The sequence below is a fragment of the Mesocricetus auratus genome, unplaced genomic scaffold (genome assembly GCF_017639785.1).
Source record: "Mesocricetus auratus isolate SY011 unplaced genomic scaffold, BCM_Maur_2.0 Super-Scaffold_4256, whole genome shotgun sequence".
Classification (NCBI taxonomy): Eukaryota; Metazoa; Chordata; class Mammalia; order Rodentia; family Cricetidae; genus Mesocricetus; species Mesocricetus auratus.
This window is the reverse complement of record NW_024429182.1, coordinates 17,789,337-17,807,902: the sequence shown is the minus strand read 5'-3', so window position 1 is coordinate 17,807,902 and position 18,566 is coordinate 17,789,337. Positions and strand designations below refer to the sequence as shown.

The 18,566-nt window shown below is 47.3% G+C and overlaps 1 protein-coding gene across 3 annotated transcripts; it reads right to left on the bottom strand.

Moving 5' to 3' along the window:
- Window positions 1-2,541: 2,541 nt before the first annotated feature.
- On the bottom strand, window positions 2,542-15,252 carry Slc25a28 (solute carrier family 25 member 28). 3 transcript variants are annotated; one of them, XM_021235352.2, is made up of 4 exons: window positions 15,107-15,252; window positions 5,468-5,696; window positions 4,452-4,508; window positions 2,542-3,383 (listed from the first exon to the last, which is right to left on the bottom strand). In XM_021235352.2, exons 2-4 carry the CDS (start codon window positions 5,688-5,690, stop codon window positions 2,866-2,868), a joined length of 798 nt encoding a protein of 265 aa, XP_021091011.1. In that variant the 5' UTR covers window positions 5,691-5,696; window positions 15,107-15,252; the 3' UTR covers window positions 2,542-2,865. The 3 variants fall into 3 exon arrangements, with proteins under 3 accessions (XP_021091011.1, XP_005063622.1, XP_040600131.1); XM_005063565.4 differs by lacking the exon at window positions 15,107-15,252 and adding an exon at window positions 13,010-13,421; XM_040744197.1 differs by lacking the exons at window positions 5,468-5,696; window positions 15,107-15,252 and adding an exon at window positions 5,202-5,461.
- Between the last annotated feature and the right edge of the window lie 3,314 nt (window positions 15,253-18,566).

The window sequence follows — 18,566 nt, the reverse complement described above, 5'->3', positions numbered from 1 at the left end:
GTTTCTCTGTATTGTTTTGGAGGCTGTCGGTCCAGCCCAGCCTCGAACTCACAGAGATCCGCCTGCCTCTGCCTCCCGAGTGCTGGGATTAAAGGCGTGTGCCACCATCGCCCGGCTATGGCATATTTTTTAAAAAAGATTTATTATGTACACAGTATTCTACCTGCATGTATGTCTGCAGGTCAGAAGCAGGCATCAGATCTCATTACAGATGGTTGTGAGCCACCATGTGGTTGCTGGGAATTGAACTCAGGACCTCTGGAAGAGCAGCCAGTGCTCTTAACCTCTGAGCCATCTCTCCAGCCCCTGTGGTATATTTCTGTCATTTTCCCTGCTGTATAGCAGCACGCTGAAACTGGCTGCTTGGAGTGGGTCAGGGTAAGCATACTTACTCAAAAGGCTCTGGGACTTCTGTGCCACCAAATACCCAGAGGTCTCTTGAGCTCTAGAGATGACCCGAGCATCTGGTCACTGGCATCTTAGACCTTGGCCCTATCGCATTATTCTCTCTAGTGGTTGAGTGTCCCCCCAACCCCTAAACCTACCACCTCACCCAAATGCCAAGTGAATCATCCTCCTCTATCTAGTACCCAGACCACAACTGGAAACTGGAAGGTCACTTTTGTAATGTCTGTTTTCAAACAGCATGTAGAGAGGGTCTACAAGGGCCACCATTTCTTCAGAAGACACCCCCTCATGCCAGTCTTGAAAAGTGAGCCTTACTGTCACTGTGCCTAATGCACGACAGCTATTGGGCCAACAGTGTTTCCACAGAGCTGACTGCAGCGCAAAGTCCAGATAGCCGCTCCTTGGTTTCTGTGGCTTGGTCCATGCTGGGAAGCAGCTACTCATCATGTTTTCCCCAGTAATGGCCTGCCATGACCTCTGCAGCAATAAATAGCCTTGCAGCGACCACAGCAACCCCAGTTCCACTGGCTACCACACACTCTCTTCTTCCCTCCCGACAGGAGAGGCGACTGCCAGCCTAAGCAGAGAGCAGGGCCCTGGTGTTTGCCTGGCAGTTGTTTTCCAGTGCATTCAGACACAATTCTCCATAGGTGCTTGAAGAGCTGTCAGGTGAAGGACGACAAGATTTATTCCGTAACTAAATCCTCTCGCTCCTGTAACTCTAACATGGTTTCTGCTCCTTGTCAGTCTGGGTGCAGACCACTGTGCAGCTGTCGGCCTGCCTGTCCAGTCTTGCTCCCTGTAATCCTTCTCCAGGAGCCCAAGTGCTCTGCCTAATGCTGAATCTGACCGTGCCCGCCTCATTTAAACCCCGTAATGCTTCACTTTGCCTGAGGATAAACTCTGAACCCCTGAGCACCGCTAAATTTTAAGCTCCAGCCCTTGCTCCGCTTGCCAGCTACAACCTCACCCAGTTTCATTCCCGCCCGCACTGCTTACTCCACCTCCAAGCTCTGGACACAAATAGCTCCCCTCCCTTGTCTGTTTAGCTGATCTGTCCTGGTGTCACTCGATGTCATTTCTTCTGCTTCTACTCCAGTCCTCTCAGGCTAAACTAGGAGTCATACATCCTCTAGGAGTGTTCTAAACTACTCTCTTGTCATCTGTCTCCTGATTGTCTGCTTACGTATCATTTCTCCAGGCAATAAGCTCCTAGAAGGCTAAGACTGCTTTATCATTGAATCTCTAACCCCAGCCAGGGATGACTGAGATACTCCATTGCTTATGGCGAATGAAAAGATGATGGGTACGAACCAAAGAGCTGGCTAATACTGACCCACCCAACCCAGTAGAAGCCCCGGCTGAGTCTCCAGTGTCCACATGGACAGCTGGTCGAGTCCCTTCAGTAACGGTGGCCCACGCTACTCAACTCATTTCCTGTCTGCAGTTAGAGTCACTCATGGGATAGATGATCCTGGTCAGCCTCTTGCTTCGCACTTGTGAGGCCTTGGGTAAATCACAGCCTCTTTGAGCTCCTGTCAGTCAAAGCAGAGGTGATACTTCACTGCCTACTTCACTATTTTGTGAGAACTAAATGAGATCATATATGCTCAAGTACCTGGTAAAATGGCCAAGTACACTGTTGATGAAACACATGTCTGTCATTCATGAGGCCATGTTCAACCCCCAATATCACAAAATAAACATTAAAAAAAAATCACAAGTCAAGTGAAGTCTTGTCACAGTCTTCAGGACTTGCAGCTTCAATGAATGATTTTAATTGTGCAACTGCATTAGGAAACAAAGGTCCACATGTAAGCTTTCACTGCTCAGGCAGAACCTAGAAATGGGCCAAGAGATTGGCATTTCTGTGCCCTGCTGGTGACTAAAGGCACTGGTGGAACGAGGTGCACCTACTGTGTGAGCGGCAGGTAAAGGCCCAGTGTTCCTGGCATCTGGAGGACTCCTTTTGTTGACTATTTGGACAAGGGAAACAGGGCCTTAGACTTCTAAACCATCTCAAGGCAGCAGAAACAAAACAGACCTACGAAACCCATCCTTTGACTTACTCTTAAGTCAGGAACAGCTGACAGCATTGCATGCCCCTCTTGGCAAAACAAACCCAACACAACATTTAAAGACTTTTTTCTTTTTAATTAGGAACCGGGGGAATGCGCTGCTTATCCCTCTGTATCTAGAGCAGGTTGCCAGGTCCAGGATGTAGGTCATCAGAGGTACTGCGGCGGGCTTTGCTGAACTCACGGAGGGCCCAGAAGGAAAGACGATGGTGGCACAGATGTTGGCAAGAACTAGTGTTAGCCAACTGGAACCTGGAGAATGCTCTCTTCCTCTCTTCCAACTCCACTCGCAACTGGACCGTGCCCGGACACAGAGAACGCGCTGGAGGGGCAGGAGGCAGCAGTGCTGTCGGACCCTGGTCCACACAGTGGCCTGTCTTCACTTGCCTGCCCTCCACTCTTCTTGCCGCTTTGTGATTAGGTATTTGAAGAATTCATACACAGACCATGCGATGGCTGTGGAGGGGATCTGGTAAATTACTCTGGCCTGCACCCCTCGGAAGTAGGCAGTCACCCCGCCTACTTGATAAACCGTCCTGAAGGCACTAGCCATGCCTGTAATGTGTCCTGTAATATTTGAGTTCAAAGCCAGGGACTCCTGGGTGTTGAGCAGTGTTTTGCAAACGTCCAGTGGGGTTGTGGCTGCGGCAGCTACTGCTCCTGCACAGGCTCCGGAGAGCACGTGGGAGCTGGGGTTGTACCGTCTCTGGGGGTTAAAGTGCTCCTGCAGGAACTCATAGGTCATGAAATGAATGGCTTGGAAGGGGACATTCATGGTCAGCTGGGTCGTGTAGCTGCGGTAAAAGGCCCCGGCCCCTTCATTTTGCCACACTGCCCGTACACAGTCTGTCACCCGGTGGTATGGCGAGTTGTACATCTGCATCCTCTGCTTGACCACTAGGGGTGCCATCGAGCAGCAAGAGGAGGAAAATGGGAACAGCAACCAGCCAGTGCGGAGCATCCAGATTCAGGAGATCAGCCAATGGAACCGAGAGAGAAAGAGAATGAGTAAGTTTCCTGCTAACTTAAGAGCTTGTGCTTCTCTTACTTAAAGGGGGAAAGGTAGCCAGAGTGTTAGTAAGAAGAAAAAAATGAGCCCATCCCCAGTAGGATTTCTTTAAAGCCACGTAATTAATAATCAGTATATTTACAGTTTAGTAACCCATGAAAGTCTCCATGAAATTAAAACCCAACCTGTCTAGTACTACTATTTTAACCTTTCCCAACAACAGATGACTCAGTGGCTGTGAACACCGTAATGAACTGAGCAGCAATTCCATCCCTCAGGTATGAACTCTAAATATCAAGAAGGGAGGAAAAATAAATGCTCCCAAGAAACTACAATTCTTATTTATAAAGTGCTGGCCTCGGTTTCTAAATAGTCCCGCTCCATCAGGCAGAGCGCATGCTTGGAGTTCTGAGCGCCTCCAGCTGACTTCACCCTTCCCACCCCACGGCCTGGACAGACATGCAAATAAACTCAACTGAAGGAACGTGGCAGCTACAGCAGCCCCGCACATTTGTGATTACCTCAATTTTGGAGAATCCCCCCACCTAAAAAGCTAATACCCTAGTGGCAAAGAAAGGGTTAAACTACACAATTTAATCTTTCATGTTTGTCTACACTCCAGTAAGAGATGCAATACTTTAAAATTTAAAATGTTAAAATCTACCTTTTTTGAGAAACACAAAATAATTTTATACAAATTAGAGAGATCAAATGGACTAAGCCAACAGCCATAATTTTTCCAGGAAAGCCTCAAAGATCAATTAAATCCCAAAGACTGCTGCTTCCGCCAGAGTCCTCTCAAGTACAGAGCATATGGGGGAGCGCCCTCTAGTGGAATGCCAAGGTAAACGCGAGGGTTCCCCACAAAAATGGTGCGATGGTTTTCTTCGAAAGGTAGAAACAGAACCAGGCACGAAGATGTAGCTGCCCAGAGGGATGGGCTAAGGAGTCTTTACCTTCTGCAGGATTCATGGCTGCATCATGAAGTAATGTTGCCACACATCCGGCTGCACCTGCAAATGAGAAAGCAACTGCCACATGTAAGGCCGAGAGGGCGAGGCCCCAGGTAAACGTGAGTGGCTGGACAACAGTGAGGAGGTGCATGAGAGTCAGAACCCACTGCTCCCGAGCCCCTGCTCCCAGAAAGACACCCTAACTGAAAAAGGCCATCGCTGCACGTTCCACATCTGACGGAAGGTCCCAGATGTCTTCAGCAAACAGCACTCTAAAACGGAAGCAGTTACGTCCTGGCAGGAAGCCGGCACAGCAACGGCCACCACTGCAGGACCCTGGAGCCAGGCAGCCAGGCCTTCTACTCTAACCTGCTTCCTACCTACCATTAGTCCAGCCACACCTCCTCTCTTGGTCCTGAACCACTACACCCACTCTCCACACTCAACGAGTTTGCAATCTTCCAACCTGGGGTTGCTAGTTCTTCCCTTATTTCCACCCAGCCTCTAAAACATCTGGATTCTCCAAACAGGCCCTTAACCCCACCCACGTTCACTTGTCAACGCTGTCATGTCCTCAATGACACCAACTGCCCTTGACCAGGTGGGACCCCGAAAAGGCGAGGTGAAGAGCCGGGGCTCCATTAGCTCTTCCTTGAGTGGCTGGCTCACCTCCACCCCTGCCTTGAGAAGCAGGACACCACCCAACTACCAAGAGATACATAGTGGGGGTAGTGCAGCGTCTCTCCACATTACCAGGCATTAGAAGCTGATGCCAGGGAGATGAAAGTCAAGCTGGTAGGTAAGGGAGGGTACTGTGACCTTTGTTGAGGTGTCCCAAAGAGGAGTGGGGTTGAAGCAGCCCGCTGTCCGAGCACATCAGCTTAGGATGTCCCTCCCTATAATCTGGCCTACCCCAGCCCAGAGCTGCAGCTCCAAACCATGCTGAGACTGAGAAGCACAGACAGCAGCAAAGCCCAGAGAGTTGGGAAAGTGGGGACCAGCACAGGAAGGCTCAATACCATTGGCAATATGGCTATTGCCCCCTGGGTGGATTACATCACTCAATGTCTTTTTTAACTTTTCGTAGCAGGCAAAATAGAGGGCGTGGGCAGGCCCCGCGCCTGTTGCTGTGACATTCAGCCCCCGCATGGGCCTCCACAGGCCCTCTGTTCTGATAATTCTCCAGAGAGCCTCCAACACGTTTCGATAGCGGGCAGCTGGGTCAGGCTGTAGACTCTGCATCCGGGTCTGAAATTACAGCAAAAAAGGCAAAATCAGTGATTGCAACTTCTTGTCCGCCCCATCACAAGGACCCTGGACACAGGCAAGCCCATGGGAGAGACACTTTGCATCCAGCTCTTACTTCTTCCCAGATCTGTGACATCTTTCCAAGCCTGGGACCTCTCTTCCTCTACTCATCCACAGTCAGAAAGCAGAACGCCCTGAGAACACTGCCTCTTGGCAACATCCTGAAACTCCAAAATGAGCCACTGCCCCATCGATAAATACCAAGCATGAGATCCACAAAGTGGTTTTTTCACTTTAAGAAACTAAGGCTCAGTTTAGAGATCAGAGCTGGCTAGATGGTGCAGCAGTTAAGAGTATGTATTACTCCTGCAGAGGGCCTGAGTTCAGTTCCCATGTTGGGTGGTTCGCATCACCTGTAACTCCAGCTCCAGGGGATCTAACCCCCTTTTCTGGCCTCTCTGGTTACCTACACTCACATGCACATAACCCCACACAGGCACATACACATAATGAAATATAAAAATAAACCTTTAAATTCAAGTATTTACTGTCTACAACACACTTGGTGCTTTATTCCTAAAGATAATCTATGGCCTGACTTCCTGACCACACAATACCCTGCCAACTCGGAGAGTGGATCACCCTTTGGTATCTTTTCAGATCATTTGGCTTTGGCAGCTGGGTCTGCATGTTAAAGTCTTGATAGAAATAGCATTCCCAACAGATGCCACTCCTGGGAGAGAGCCTGGCCCCAAACTATGGAGATGGGGAGACCAGACTAACCTTTAAAACTGATGGACCATTCAGACTTAGATAAATCAACTGGATCCTCAAAATGGCCTTGGTAAATAAAACCAGTCTTTATAAAATACAACCTTTTGAAGATTAATGACTGGGATGAAAATGTGGGTAGTAAACACTTGTGGAATAGCCACAAAGTTTACCGAAATTTGGGAATCCGAGCCAGTGGGATGTCTCAGTGAGAAAAGTCACTTGCTACCAACACTGACAAGCTGAGTTTCACCTTGGAATGCACATGGTTGAAGGGAAGAACACAAGTGGTCCTCTGACCCCCACAAGTGTGCTATAGACACTGCACGCACACACAATCACACACACACACAAGACATGGCTCGGTGGTTACAAACGCACACTGCTCTTTCAGAGGACCCAAAGTCAGTTTCCAGTTACCCGTGTTGGGTGATTTATAACTGTAATTGCAGCTCCAGGGAACCCAATACCTTCTTCTGGAATCCATGTGGACATACTCTCTCTCCCCCAACACAAACACGTATTATATGCAATTTGAAAAATAATAAAATAAACCTTTAAAAGAAAATTGGAAATCCAGCTCATCAGACCTTCTTTGAGGTATGTCTTTTCACAAAAATCCTTTGTCTACCAACATATTTCAAAGCTAAGGTAGCATGGGGCCTGATAGTTTAAAAGTAATGCCTGGCTACTGGTACACAGGAGCCTATCGGATTTGTTTGCTGAGTGAATTATGACTCTTGTCATACAGACTTCTACACTATCTCGGAAAATAACAAGTACACTGGTAAGTCGACAGTGGGCGGCTGATATCCAGCGACAGTTTAAACTCCTGCTCCATGCCAATCACTAGATTCAGTTTAGATTTAAAAGTCTGCGTCTTCCCGATTCAAGTTAGCCAACTGGGATCCAAGAATAAGGGCTTTTCTAATGAGCATGGAAGAGACTAACCAGATGAACAGGTCCTGGTTAGCCTCAAGCGATCCACATTCCTCTGGAGTTATTCTCTGCAGCCTGCTACTAACAAAACAAGGCATGCTTAAAATGTTAATTACTGGCCTTTCAATCAGAAATATCACATATCACCGTATCACAATGGACATTCAGTTTCCAGTTCTCAAAACCACCCAAATACAACATGTGCTTTACTTAAAGGGTGTGGTTTTAATCTGGACCTGGTGGTTTAACAACACATACTTCCAGGAGTCTGCTTGAAACCAGTCTTGTACAAGAAGATTCAGAAACCAGTGTTCTGCTGGAGTCAAGGGCACATTTGGCAACCAGTGATGAAATCTGGGCCTCAGAGAACTCTCCATCCCCAAGAGGAAACTAAACTACGCGGAAGTTACTCCCAACACTTCAAACACATCAAAATCTAATTCAATGACAGTGCATCCCTATACAGAGAACCCAGGCAGAAAATCATCTGAACACAGAAACAAATATGGATGCCCATATATTTGAGACAATAAATCTCCTTTCTGCAGAATGATGAAATTTCTAAGAACATATGACCACTACCTAACCCTGAAGAAAAGCTAAGTCAGCCAGGTGGTGGTGGCGCATATCTTTAATCCCAGCACTTGGGAGGCGGAGGCAGGTGGATATCTGTGAGTTGGAGGCCAGCCTGGTCCACTGAGTGAGTTCCTGGACAGCCAAGGCAACCCAGAGAAACCCTGTCTGCAAAAAGAAGAAAAAAAGGGGGGAGGGGTGGCTGGAGAGATGGCTCAGCGGTTAAGAGCACTGGCTGTTCTTCCAGAGGACCCAGGTTCAATTCCCAGCAACCACATGGCAGCTCACAAACTGTAACTCCTGTTCTAGGGGATCTGATAACTTCACACAGACATACATGTGGGCAGAACACCAATGTACATAAAATGCAAACAAATAAATAATGTTTTAAAAGAGTGGAGGAGTTCGGTGCTTTGGTAAAGTCTGAGTCAGGAAGCCTGGTCTGAGAGCCAGCTCTGCCAGATGTGCTCAATCTTGGCTATGTCACTCAACTTCTCCCATCATGAGTATCATGCAGGGCTGGAAGATGGCCCAGCAATTAACAGTGCTTGTTCCTGCAGAGGGAACGGGTTCAATTCCCAGCACTGACATGGCAGGCAGCTCACAACCATCCGTAACCGCAGTTCCAACGACCCCAATGTCCTTCTCATCTCCACGCGCACCAGGCACTCACGTGGTGCTCAGACATATATGCAGGTAAAGCACTCAAACACGTAAATAAAATAACCTAAAAAGTCATCACAGAAAAAGAAAACTGCCATGTTATGTGAATTTAAAAAAAAACAAGGCATGTAAAAACTATAATTTGCATAAATGTAAGGGTTCTGATTATTAAAACATGATCCTAAAATATATTTGTCAAAATATTTGTTCCAAGAATTGACAGGTCATGGCAGCATGGTATAAATCACTCATATGGACAACTAATCAGTCCTCAGCCACCAATGACTCTGACTTGATTCTAAAGCTAGTGCATGCTTACTGTGGGATTTTTCTGGTCTATAGTAATTTACACTGCACATTCAGATGCCACTCTCAAGGTTATACATTCACAGGTGAACTCTACTGTCATTCTTTAGCTGGCTTGGTTCTTGAAACCTACTTTTGGGAAACTATAAGGAAAATTGATGAGTCACAGACTGAATTCAAATCACGACTCTTTGCCACTTAGACTCTGTGACCTTTGACAAGTTACCTAACTGCTCGCCAAGCCTTTCTTCATCTATGAAATAATGATAGTGGTGTTAAGCACTTTACACGGTGCTGGGAATGCAAGAACATCTGGCATGTACTGATTACTTAGTTATCGTTATGAGGTGTGAGAAAATAAAATACAAGTCAGAGATTACATTTCCTAACCTTTCACTGGTGAATGTACAGAGATAACCCTTTACACCCACAGTTCAAGAAAGGTTTCTCTCTTCTCTGCTCCTTCCTTTTGCAAAGTACTACAACAAGATACCTGCTTTGCCACTGCAGAGCCCCAGATGGTCCCTCGAACAGGGGATGCAGCCAGAAGATTCAGAGCGGTTCTGCTGCTGTTCTGGGTTTCAGAGCCTGTCCCTACAAAGTCTGCCACTTGCCTCTGAGGTCTAGAAAAGGAAACTGTGATTTATCTGAATTTCCAAAGCTCCCTATTAAGATTATGGAAATAGCAGGCTTGATAACCATGGCCTAGCAAGGCTATGCTGACTTCCCATGGTCCTTCCCAAGGATATTTTAAGTCAGCATGACCCTGATAAGTGCCTAGGGATACACAGGCCTGAATGCCAAGACACAATGTCAGCATTCATTTGCAAACACTGTGGTGTCCCTTTAGACTCCAACACCGACACCTGTCTCCAGTCAAGTCTTAGGGGCTGGTTGGGCTGCTTTTCCTCTTCACCATCCATGGAAAAACCACCAGGGGGCAAATGAACCAGGAAGTCCATTCTATGAAAAAGGATTGAGTTTCAAGCACACCTGCACAAAAACATTAAACGGTGGGACACTAACTCACAGCAGGCTACCTTCTCATCATTTAATTCCCAGCATTAAGAGCAAGGAGAAATGATTCTTCTAAGATAAGTCTTTGCATTTTGAAGACTCTTAGGCATTTGTCCTTCAAATCAAATAACCATTTCTTTAGTGCAGGGTTTAGAGGTAAGACTGAAATACTGTACTGTCAAGTCTTTAAAAAATGCAAATCCTAAAACATATTCAAGTGATTAGGAACTATTAATCAAAATAGTTAACCTTGGTAGGCCAGACATAACTTACTGGTTATGCAACACACCTTTGGAAATCCCTTCTGTGTCCCTCAATTTATAGGCCTTAGAAGTAAATGAGGGATTTGCTTGCCAGCCCTTCCTTGTGTTTGGAGAGCAAGCAGTAAGGCCCAGTCTAATGTGCCATATTCGACTCTGGGTGGTCTCTGTTGAATCTTGTTATAGGACAAAGATTTGCCCCCATTAAGGATATTCTAGAGGAATTTCTTTATTGGTTTTCAAGACATGGTTTCTCTGTGTAGCCTTGACTGTCCTGTAACTTGCTCTGTAGACTAGGCTAGCCTCTTCTCCTGCCTCTGCCTCCCTAGCACTGGGATTAAAGACATAGGCCACACTGCCCAGCTCCAGAAGCATCTCTAACATGGAAATTTATAAAAATGTTTACAACCAAAGCATTATAGAGTAAGGAGGCAGTCTCCAGATATTTTGTAATATAACACAACTGTCAAACTGATAGGTAGTATTAACCCCTTCTTTCTTCCCTTTCTGTGTGGCACCGTAAAAGTTTATGTGGATATGTGTAAGTATGTATGTGGGGGTGGGGGCAGATCTATCTTGGATATCTTCCTCAACCACTTTCCACCTTGTTTATTTATTGAGACAGTCTTGTTGCAGGAATCCCACAACCACGTTGGCCTGAACTCACAGATCTGCCTCCTGAGTGCTGGAATTAAAGACATGTGCCACCACACTAAGCCACCTTATTATCTTTTGAGACAGGGTCTCTTACAACCTGGAACTCATGGATTTGGCTACACTGGCTATTTGGTGAGCTCCAAGGATCTGCCTGTCTCTACCTTCCCAACACTGGGGTTACAGATGTGCACCATCATGCCTAGATTTTTATGTGGGTGCTAGTCATCTCCCCAATCCCAGTAATAATATTTTAAAGGTGGTCATATTATAACAATGCATTTTCCATCCCATTAAATAATTTTCATTGCTTTCTCTGATCTGTTTTCCATCTAATACTTATCCTGAAACACTGCACCCGATACTCTGTGCTGTATTTGTAGTGAAGAGAAAGAGGTTGCTGGGCAGTGAGTTAGAGACCAGCCTGGTCTACAGATTCAGGACAGGCTCCAAAGCTACACAGAGAAACCCTGCCTGGAAAAACAAAGGGGAGAGGTTACTCTGCAGCTAGATTTTACTAACTTTTGAATATATTAGTAAAATGTTAGTAGCATTCATTAACTCAAGACATTCAACCTACAGTCTATTTCATAAATGTCTGAACCACTTATTTCTATGATTATTCTACAATTATTATTTCACTAGTTATATTTCTCATACATGCTTTATTATTTCTTTGAAGGGAAGACACAGCAAGTTGTCTAGATAAAGCACCTACACAATTAACAAGCTGCAAATCAGTTCATGGTCTAATTCTCTCTGTTGACAAAAGACATTTAAAATGCTAAAGTTTACCTCAGTCAGGTGCACTTAACCACATATTTCAGTGGATATGGCTCTTGTCAGGAGTTACCCTGTAATGTGCTGAGGCACTACTTCATTCACAAGGCTGAAGGAGCACTTTCTCCATTTCCTCACTACAACCAATGCCATTCACAAAGCTTCAGGGGCACTTTCCCCATTTCCTCATCCACTGTATTAATGAATTGTAAAATAGTACTGAAACCAGAAGCAAGTAGAAGAAACTGATTTTGCAGGGCCAAAGCTGATCCTCTCCTCATCTGAGAAAACATCCATCAAGGAACTGACAGAGTACTGTCTACATTAATTGGTGTCAAGAAAGAACTGTTCTCATCAGTCATTTCGACAATCCCCTCGAAGTTACTTCCCCCTCAGTTTAGACGTCACCTTTAGCAGCTGGCACCGCTACCAAAGTATAAGAACAGCAAGGAAAACTACGTTTCCATCTTCACCCAGACTTCTTCGGACCTGTGTGTCCATTACCATCCTGCTTGGTTGTGGGAGCAATTGGTTTAAGGTTCAACAATGACCATACCCTGACAATCTCATCCTGTTTTCCCCGAGCTTACATCTACTTTCTTATATCATCGCACTTCCCTTCTAGACGTTTCCCTTTTGTCAAATTCAGGTGCCCAAAGACACAGACTAACAGTTTCAGCCCTGTTGTGTAGGGGCTGATGCGATCACACGGTCTTAACCCAGCGCAATTTTTACGTTCAGGAAATAGATGGGAAATAGATCTTGCTTCACAGAGAAACCGAAACCTGTTCCCATTTCCATTTCAGTCTGGAGCTCTCACATTGGACTGAACGGCTTTCAACCACTCACGGGTTAAGATTGAATACGTACTTTTATCTAGCTGAGAGATCCCAGATTCCGGTTCCTGCCCCGTCACTTTTAAGGGAACACTCAGCAAGGAGCTTGTAAAAGCACCGACCCGAAGCACATCTGAAGCCAAGTCATCAGATCGAGTTCACGGTCTGATTTCACGCCAGCTGGCTTTACCTTATACGAGTTGTAGACTTACCTGCATTTCGGGATTCCCCCATCCCACCCCATTCCTGCTTAGTCCCAGACGGGATCGGGTCTTTGGCTGACAAGATTTTTGCTCCGAGTCTCGATTCAGATCTCACTGACCGTTAGAAATAAGTCCTGGTTTCCTGACTGAGCTCAACTTTGCTTGCACGGAGTATCGGTTCAAATCATGCGTAGAGGTAGGCGCCAGGAAGGAACCCATCGGCTCTGGATCTCAGTCAGGATTCTGGCTCTAAACAAGGCTCAGGATCGGGTCCGCCCCAGGTCGGGTTCGCAGCCCGGTCCAGGTCTCACCTTGACGCAGTCGACCGGGTACATCACGCAGTGCTCCAGGATCCCTGCCACGGCGCCCGCCACCATGTGCGTGGTGACAGTGGCTCCAGCCGGCAGCGCCTCGTACTCCGGGCCGGACTCCGGATCCTGCCGTACTGGGGGCTGACAAGCCCCCGCCTCCCCGCCGCCGGCCCCCCGGCCCACGCCCCGCTGCAGCCACCCGTCCAGCAGCGCCGACTCCCCGGGGCTCCGCCCGGGCCCAGCAGCTGGTCCTCCCGCCACACCGCCTGCACTCCGCCCTTCCAACTCCATCCACTCCGGCCAGCCGCGGCGCCCACCCGCGCCGCTGCCGCCGCCACTACTGCCGCCGCCCCCTGACCCCGTTGCGTCCGCCTCAGGCGCGGCCCAGAGAGCCCGGGGCCTCCGGCTCCCGCTTGGCCCCGCGGGCACGCCCCCCAGACAGCCATTGGTGCAGACCTTAACGTGTCCCCACCCCCATTTTACGGAGCGAAATTCTATCTGTGGTATTCGCCAGACAGCTTGTCATTCCTCACGTAGGTTCCGCCCCTTCCCCTTTGATCTTGGAAGCTTCTTGTTTATTGGCCACTGATTGGCGGACTTAGCCGATCGGCCCGCCCCTGGCGTCTCGGGGGCGGGAGAAACGTAAAGCTCAACTTTGATAGGCTCAACCGCTCTGGCTACTTTGGCGGCGGCCATTGGCCCAGGCCGCTTCGGGCTTCCATTGGCTATGGAGAGAAGCGCCGGGAGGATAGGGACTCGGCTCCGGGTTGCGGCCGGGCTCCGCGGGGCGGCGTGCGTGGCTCCCCGGATCGCCGGGGAGAGGGGGCGGTGCCAGGCCTTCAAGGTCAAACCGCTGCCGGTTGCCGTTACGACTCGTGCTCCGGCGTGCCCCGAGTGTCGGGTAGCGCGGCTCCCACTGTTCCCGCGGGATCTCAGGCGGGGGCGGAGTCGGCCAGGACCCCGCGTCCCCTGGCACGGCCCGACCGGCCGCTAGGGGAGGGCGGCTGCGAGCCTGCGGTCGCTGGGCTGGGACCTCCCACCCAAAGCCGCCTCGTGAGCCCTGTAGTGGGTGGGCTCTGCGCTGGGAATGGGGATGGCGAACGGGATGATTCAGAGGCGGCGACAGGTGGTCGGGGTCTTGGAACCGCATCCCCGAGCGCAGCGGTGCAGCTGCGGGTGCTTCTGAGATCGGCTTGTCCCGACCCTGAGAAACTTGAGCGTCCTCTCCCCGAGCAGGCTCGCTGACTCAGGCTGTGAAGACTGACTTGTGATAAGAGTCTGCTTAGCTGGATCTTGAGGACCCGTGGCGTCTAGTCCTTGGGACCACCACGGGGCCACCACATTGAACAGAAGCAGCCACTGAGCGACTCTAGAGCCTCAAAGCCTCTGCTTAGGAGCGCGGGCCCTTTCCGCTGGCGCTGCCGGCTTCTTCGGGCTCCGCTTCACTGCGGCGTGTTTGCACACGCTTCCCCAGTTTCAAGCTCAGCTTTTACAACCTATTTTAATGAGATGATGACGCAATCGCAAAGTTTTCCAAATTCACAGCGTTTCCTTAGGACGGTAGGAGGGTTTTCCATTTCCTCTCTAAAAATTAACCCTTCTGTGGGTCCCACCTCATCTTTGGCAGTGGTTACTAACATTTGGATCGTGATCTTTTGGAAAATAAAGTCCCCATCCCCAGCCACACATAAAATTGCATTTCATTTCGGATTTCAGCGTGGAGGAGGTTCAATTCACCTCAGCTTAAGAACTCTCCCCTTACAGCTTGTTCAGTTTTTTTCTGTTGTTACCCCGCACATTTCTCTTGAGAGAAATAACTAGGTCTCACAAAAAGGATCCCTTATCCTGTCAAACTGCTCCAGTGATGATTAATACTTACTGTGTCTTCGCTCTCCTTATGCTTTACTTATTTTATGGTCATAAAATGATCTTTCCCAATTCAATGGCTTCTCATGGTGGGGGACAACACTTGTCCTCCATTGACCTACACCTCACTAAAATATTCTCCTCCCCCAGGAAAGCTCGGATACCTCCTTTTAGATTTCTAAGTCTCTGACCACTGAAGTGGAATGTTCCTGGAGATTCAATGTTTCTTACCGGTCTTTAGTACATTGTAGAATTTCGCCATCCCAACCCGGTTTTCCTCCCAGGAGCACTCTTTCTGTTTTCCTGATGGGTACTTGTTTTTCTGGTACTGGAGAGCATGCTAGGGAAGCACTCTGTCTCCAGCCCCTGGCTGCAGTGTGGCTGGGTATATCAACATGACCAGGGAAGGCCTTTGAGATGACACAGTGAGTTCTGAGTGGCAAGCAGGAGCCCCTGATGACAGTCTGGAGAAGAGCAAGCTAGGAGGACAGGTGCGACTCCCCTCAGGTGAGAACAAGTTAAGAAAAGTGAGGCTTGTTTATTACACAGTTGGGGCTAATCTGAATATTGTTACACAGCTGAATTTTATTCCCAGAATGCAGTTCTCCCCTACCCCTACCCTCCTTGGTTTTTTGTTTGTTTGTTTGTTTGTTTGTTTTCCCGAGGCAGGGTTTCTTTGTGCAGCTTTGGAGCTGTCCTAGAACTTGCTCTGTAGACCAGGCTGGCCTGAAACTGACATAGATCTACCTGCCTCTGCCTCCCGAGTGCTGGGATTAAAGGTGTGAGCCACCACTGCCCAGCCTCTCTCCCCTTTTAAAAATCAAAATATTCATTCTTGAAAGCCCATAACTTAACATCCTACCCCCCACCAAGCTGACATTGTACCTGGAATATCAGTGGAGAATAAAACTAGACTGAGTTTTTTTTTTTTTATTGTCACAAAGACTTCTTTTGTTCGTTTATTTGTTTGTGGTTTTTGGAGACAGGGTTTCTCTGTATTGTTTTTGGAGGCTGTCCTGGAACTTGCTCTGTAGAACAGGCTGGCCTCGAACTCACAGAGATCCTCCTGCCTCTACCTCCCGAGTGCTGGGATTAAAAGCATGCACTACCAACGCCTGGCTATCACAAAGAATTCTAAGTGATGGTCTGCCCATGAGAACTGGGCAATCAACATAGTGGATGAGGTGACTATTTTCAGTCTGAAACTCTAGAAGACTTACTAAAGGATGTGTGGGAAAGAGTTTCAAGAGAAGCTGTCTGCTTTTCTCTCTGGAATCTTTCCTCAAACTTCATGGAGAAGCTGGAGAACACTTGTTGCAGCCAGGGATGGTGGTGACCGCCTTTAATCTCAGCACTCTGGAGCCAGAGGCAGGTGGATCTGCCTGCTCCACAGAGTGAATTCCAGGACAGCCAAGGCTACACAGAGAAAACCCTGACTCAAAACAACAAAAGCAAACAAAAACACTTGCTGCAGAGGACTGGGTTTGACTTCCAGCATCCATATGGTGGTTCTTAACCATTTATAACCCCAGTTTCAGAGAATCTAATACCCTTTTCTGATTTCTTGCACAGTGTTACACACACATACACATAATTTCAATCAAACAACAACAACAAAAAACCAGCCTTTTCCAGGAAAGCAGTTTTGAAACAAGGCATCCTTATTGTTTCTCAGTTTTTCCACTTTTACAAAAGAAAAGGGTGACCTCACCCATCCTTCACCTTGCTGATTCACTCCCAGGTACATAAAAAACCTCCCACTTGTCAAGAGCTCCTAATGTTGGCAAGTTTTCCCTTCTTTACTCACAATTATAGACTTCATGTCTTTCCTGGTTTAAATATATTTCTGGTAAGAAGAACAAATTATGTTCTTTGGTTCTATTAGTAATTTCTCTCCCCTGACCCCATCCTGTGTGTGTGTGTGTGTGTGTGTTACAGTGGAACAGTGGGTTTTTTAACCTATGTCACCATTCCAACCCCTGACTGCTTTCAAAAGATGTCACTGTATTCCCCGAGGTCAAAGCAAAAAATGTAATGTGAAATGCTAATGTCTAATTTCATTCAGGTAGGAGCTGGGTTTTGCCTATTTGTTCTGGGACTAGGATATTCAAGCTTTACACTTTTTATTTTTTGTGCTGGGAGCTAAGAATATGCTGCAAAGGCAGTGCCTTGATACTCAAAATAAAAAAGCTAAATGATACTCACTTTGGGGAATGACTCTACTTAGGTCTTAATTTTATATTTTGTGTCATTTCTATGACCACCCCCATAGATAGTATTGAGGATGAAACATAGAGCTTCATGCACATGAGACAAATGCTGCACCACTGTAATGCCAGACTCATATGTTTTTTCTATAAGTCTGTGGAAAGTATATTCTTACATATTTTCACAAGTGAACATTATGACATCCATAAAAGATGTCGGGGACTGGAAGGTGGCTCAGTGGTTAAGAGCTTGCTGCCAAGCCTGATAACCTGAGTTTGGTCCCTGTTGATGGAATGAGAGAACTGACTCCAAAGGTGTCTCCTGACCTCCATACACAGGTAAACGAACTGCTGTGTGGCCCAGAAATTTCCCTGTTCTAGAAGAAAAGTAGGAGGTAAGTGCACACAGGTTAATAGCGCACCTCCTCAAGGCAGGCAAAAGGTAGATACATTGCAAATGTCCATCACTGGAAGAACAGGTAAACTCTGTGTATATGCAGTATATAAACACTGTGACTATAATTAGCTTTGAAAGGAAACCAGTACATATGAATACCTACTATATTATGAACAAACCTTGAAAACTTTCTGCTTAATGAAAGCAGAAGCAAAAGCACATGGAATTCTACTTACGTGAAATGTTTAGAGTAGGCAGCTATATCTCAGGCTCACACTGAGAAAAACTATTCGTTTTGTTGTGTTTAGTAGGGAGGTTCTCTCTCTCTCCCTTCCTTCCCTCCCTCCCTCCCTCCCTCCCTCCTTTCCTCCCTCCCCTAAGCTGGAACAGACACAGAACATTTGGCTTGGAAAATAGATATTCTTTTTTTGCTTAGCACAAATCTTACTGCCACGTTTGCTCACAATTCTAATACCCATATTGTGTTGACAAAAGTGTTATAAATTCTGTAAATAAGATCTCCAAACAATTGCAGATTTTCATAAGTCCTAACAGTCATACAAGTCCTTTTTGCTGTTCATTTCTACAAAGACGATACACTTGCTCTTTGGGGGCTTTGTGGTGCTAGATACTGAAGCCAGAGCTCTGTGTATTTAGACAGTTCAGTGTGAGCCCCTCCCCTCCTCAACTTTGTTATTTTGAGACAAGATCTCCCTAAGTTTCCCAGACAGGGCTCAAACCCATCTGGTAGTCAAAGCAGGCTTTGAATTTGTGATCCACCTGCTGCAGTCCCCCAAGTAGTTGTGGTTATAGGGCTTGTGAGACCAGGCCTGGCCGTTCCATAGTTTATTACACAGTGTGAACACAGCCTACTTCCTCTCTAGACGAAGTTTGTAACAAACCGACAAAACTGAATTAGAATGAGGAAGGAAGGAAAAGAGAAGGGGGAAAGAGCTCTAAACCATCCCATCCTAGTTTGACTCCATATCAGGAAATGAGAGCGAGGAAGACAGCACAAGGTTCCCTTACTAGACCTCTGCTTCAGTTTCTTCTCATGCAACTTGGTGATAATTACAACGGCAGCAGT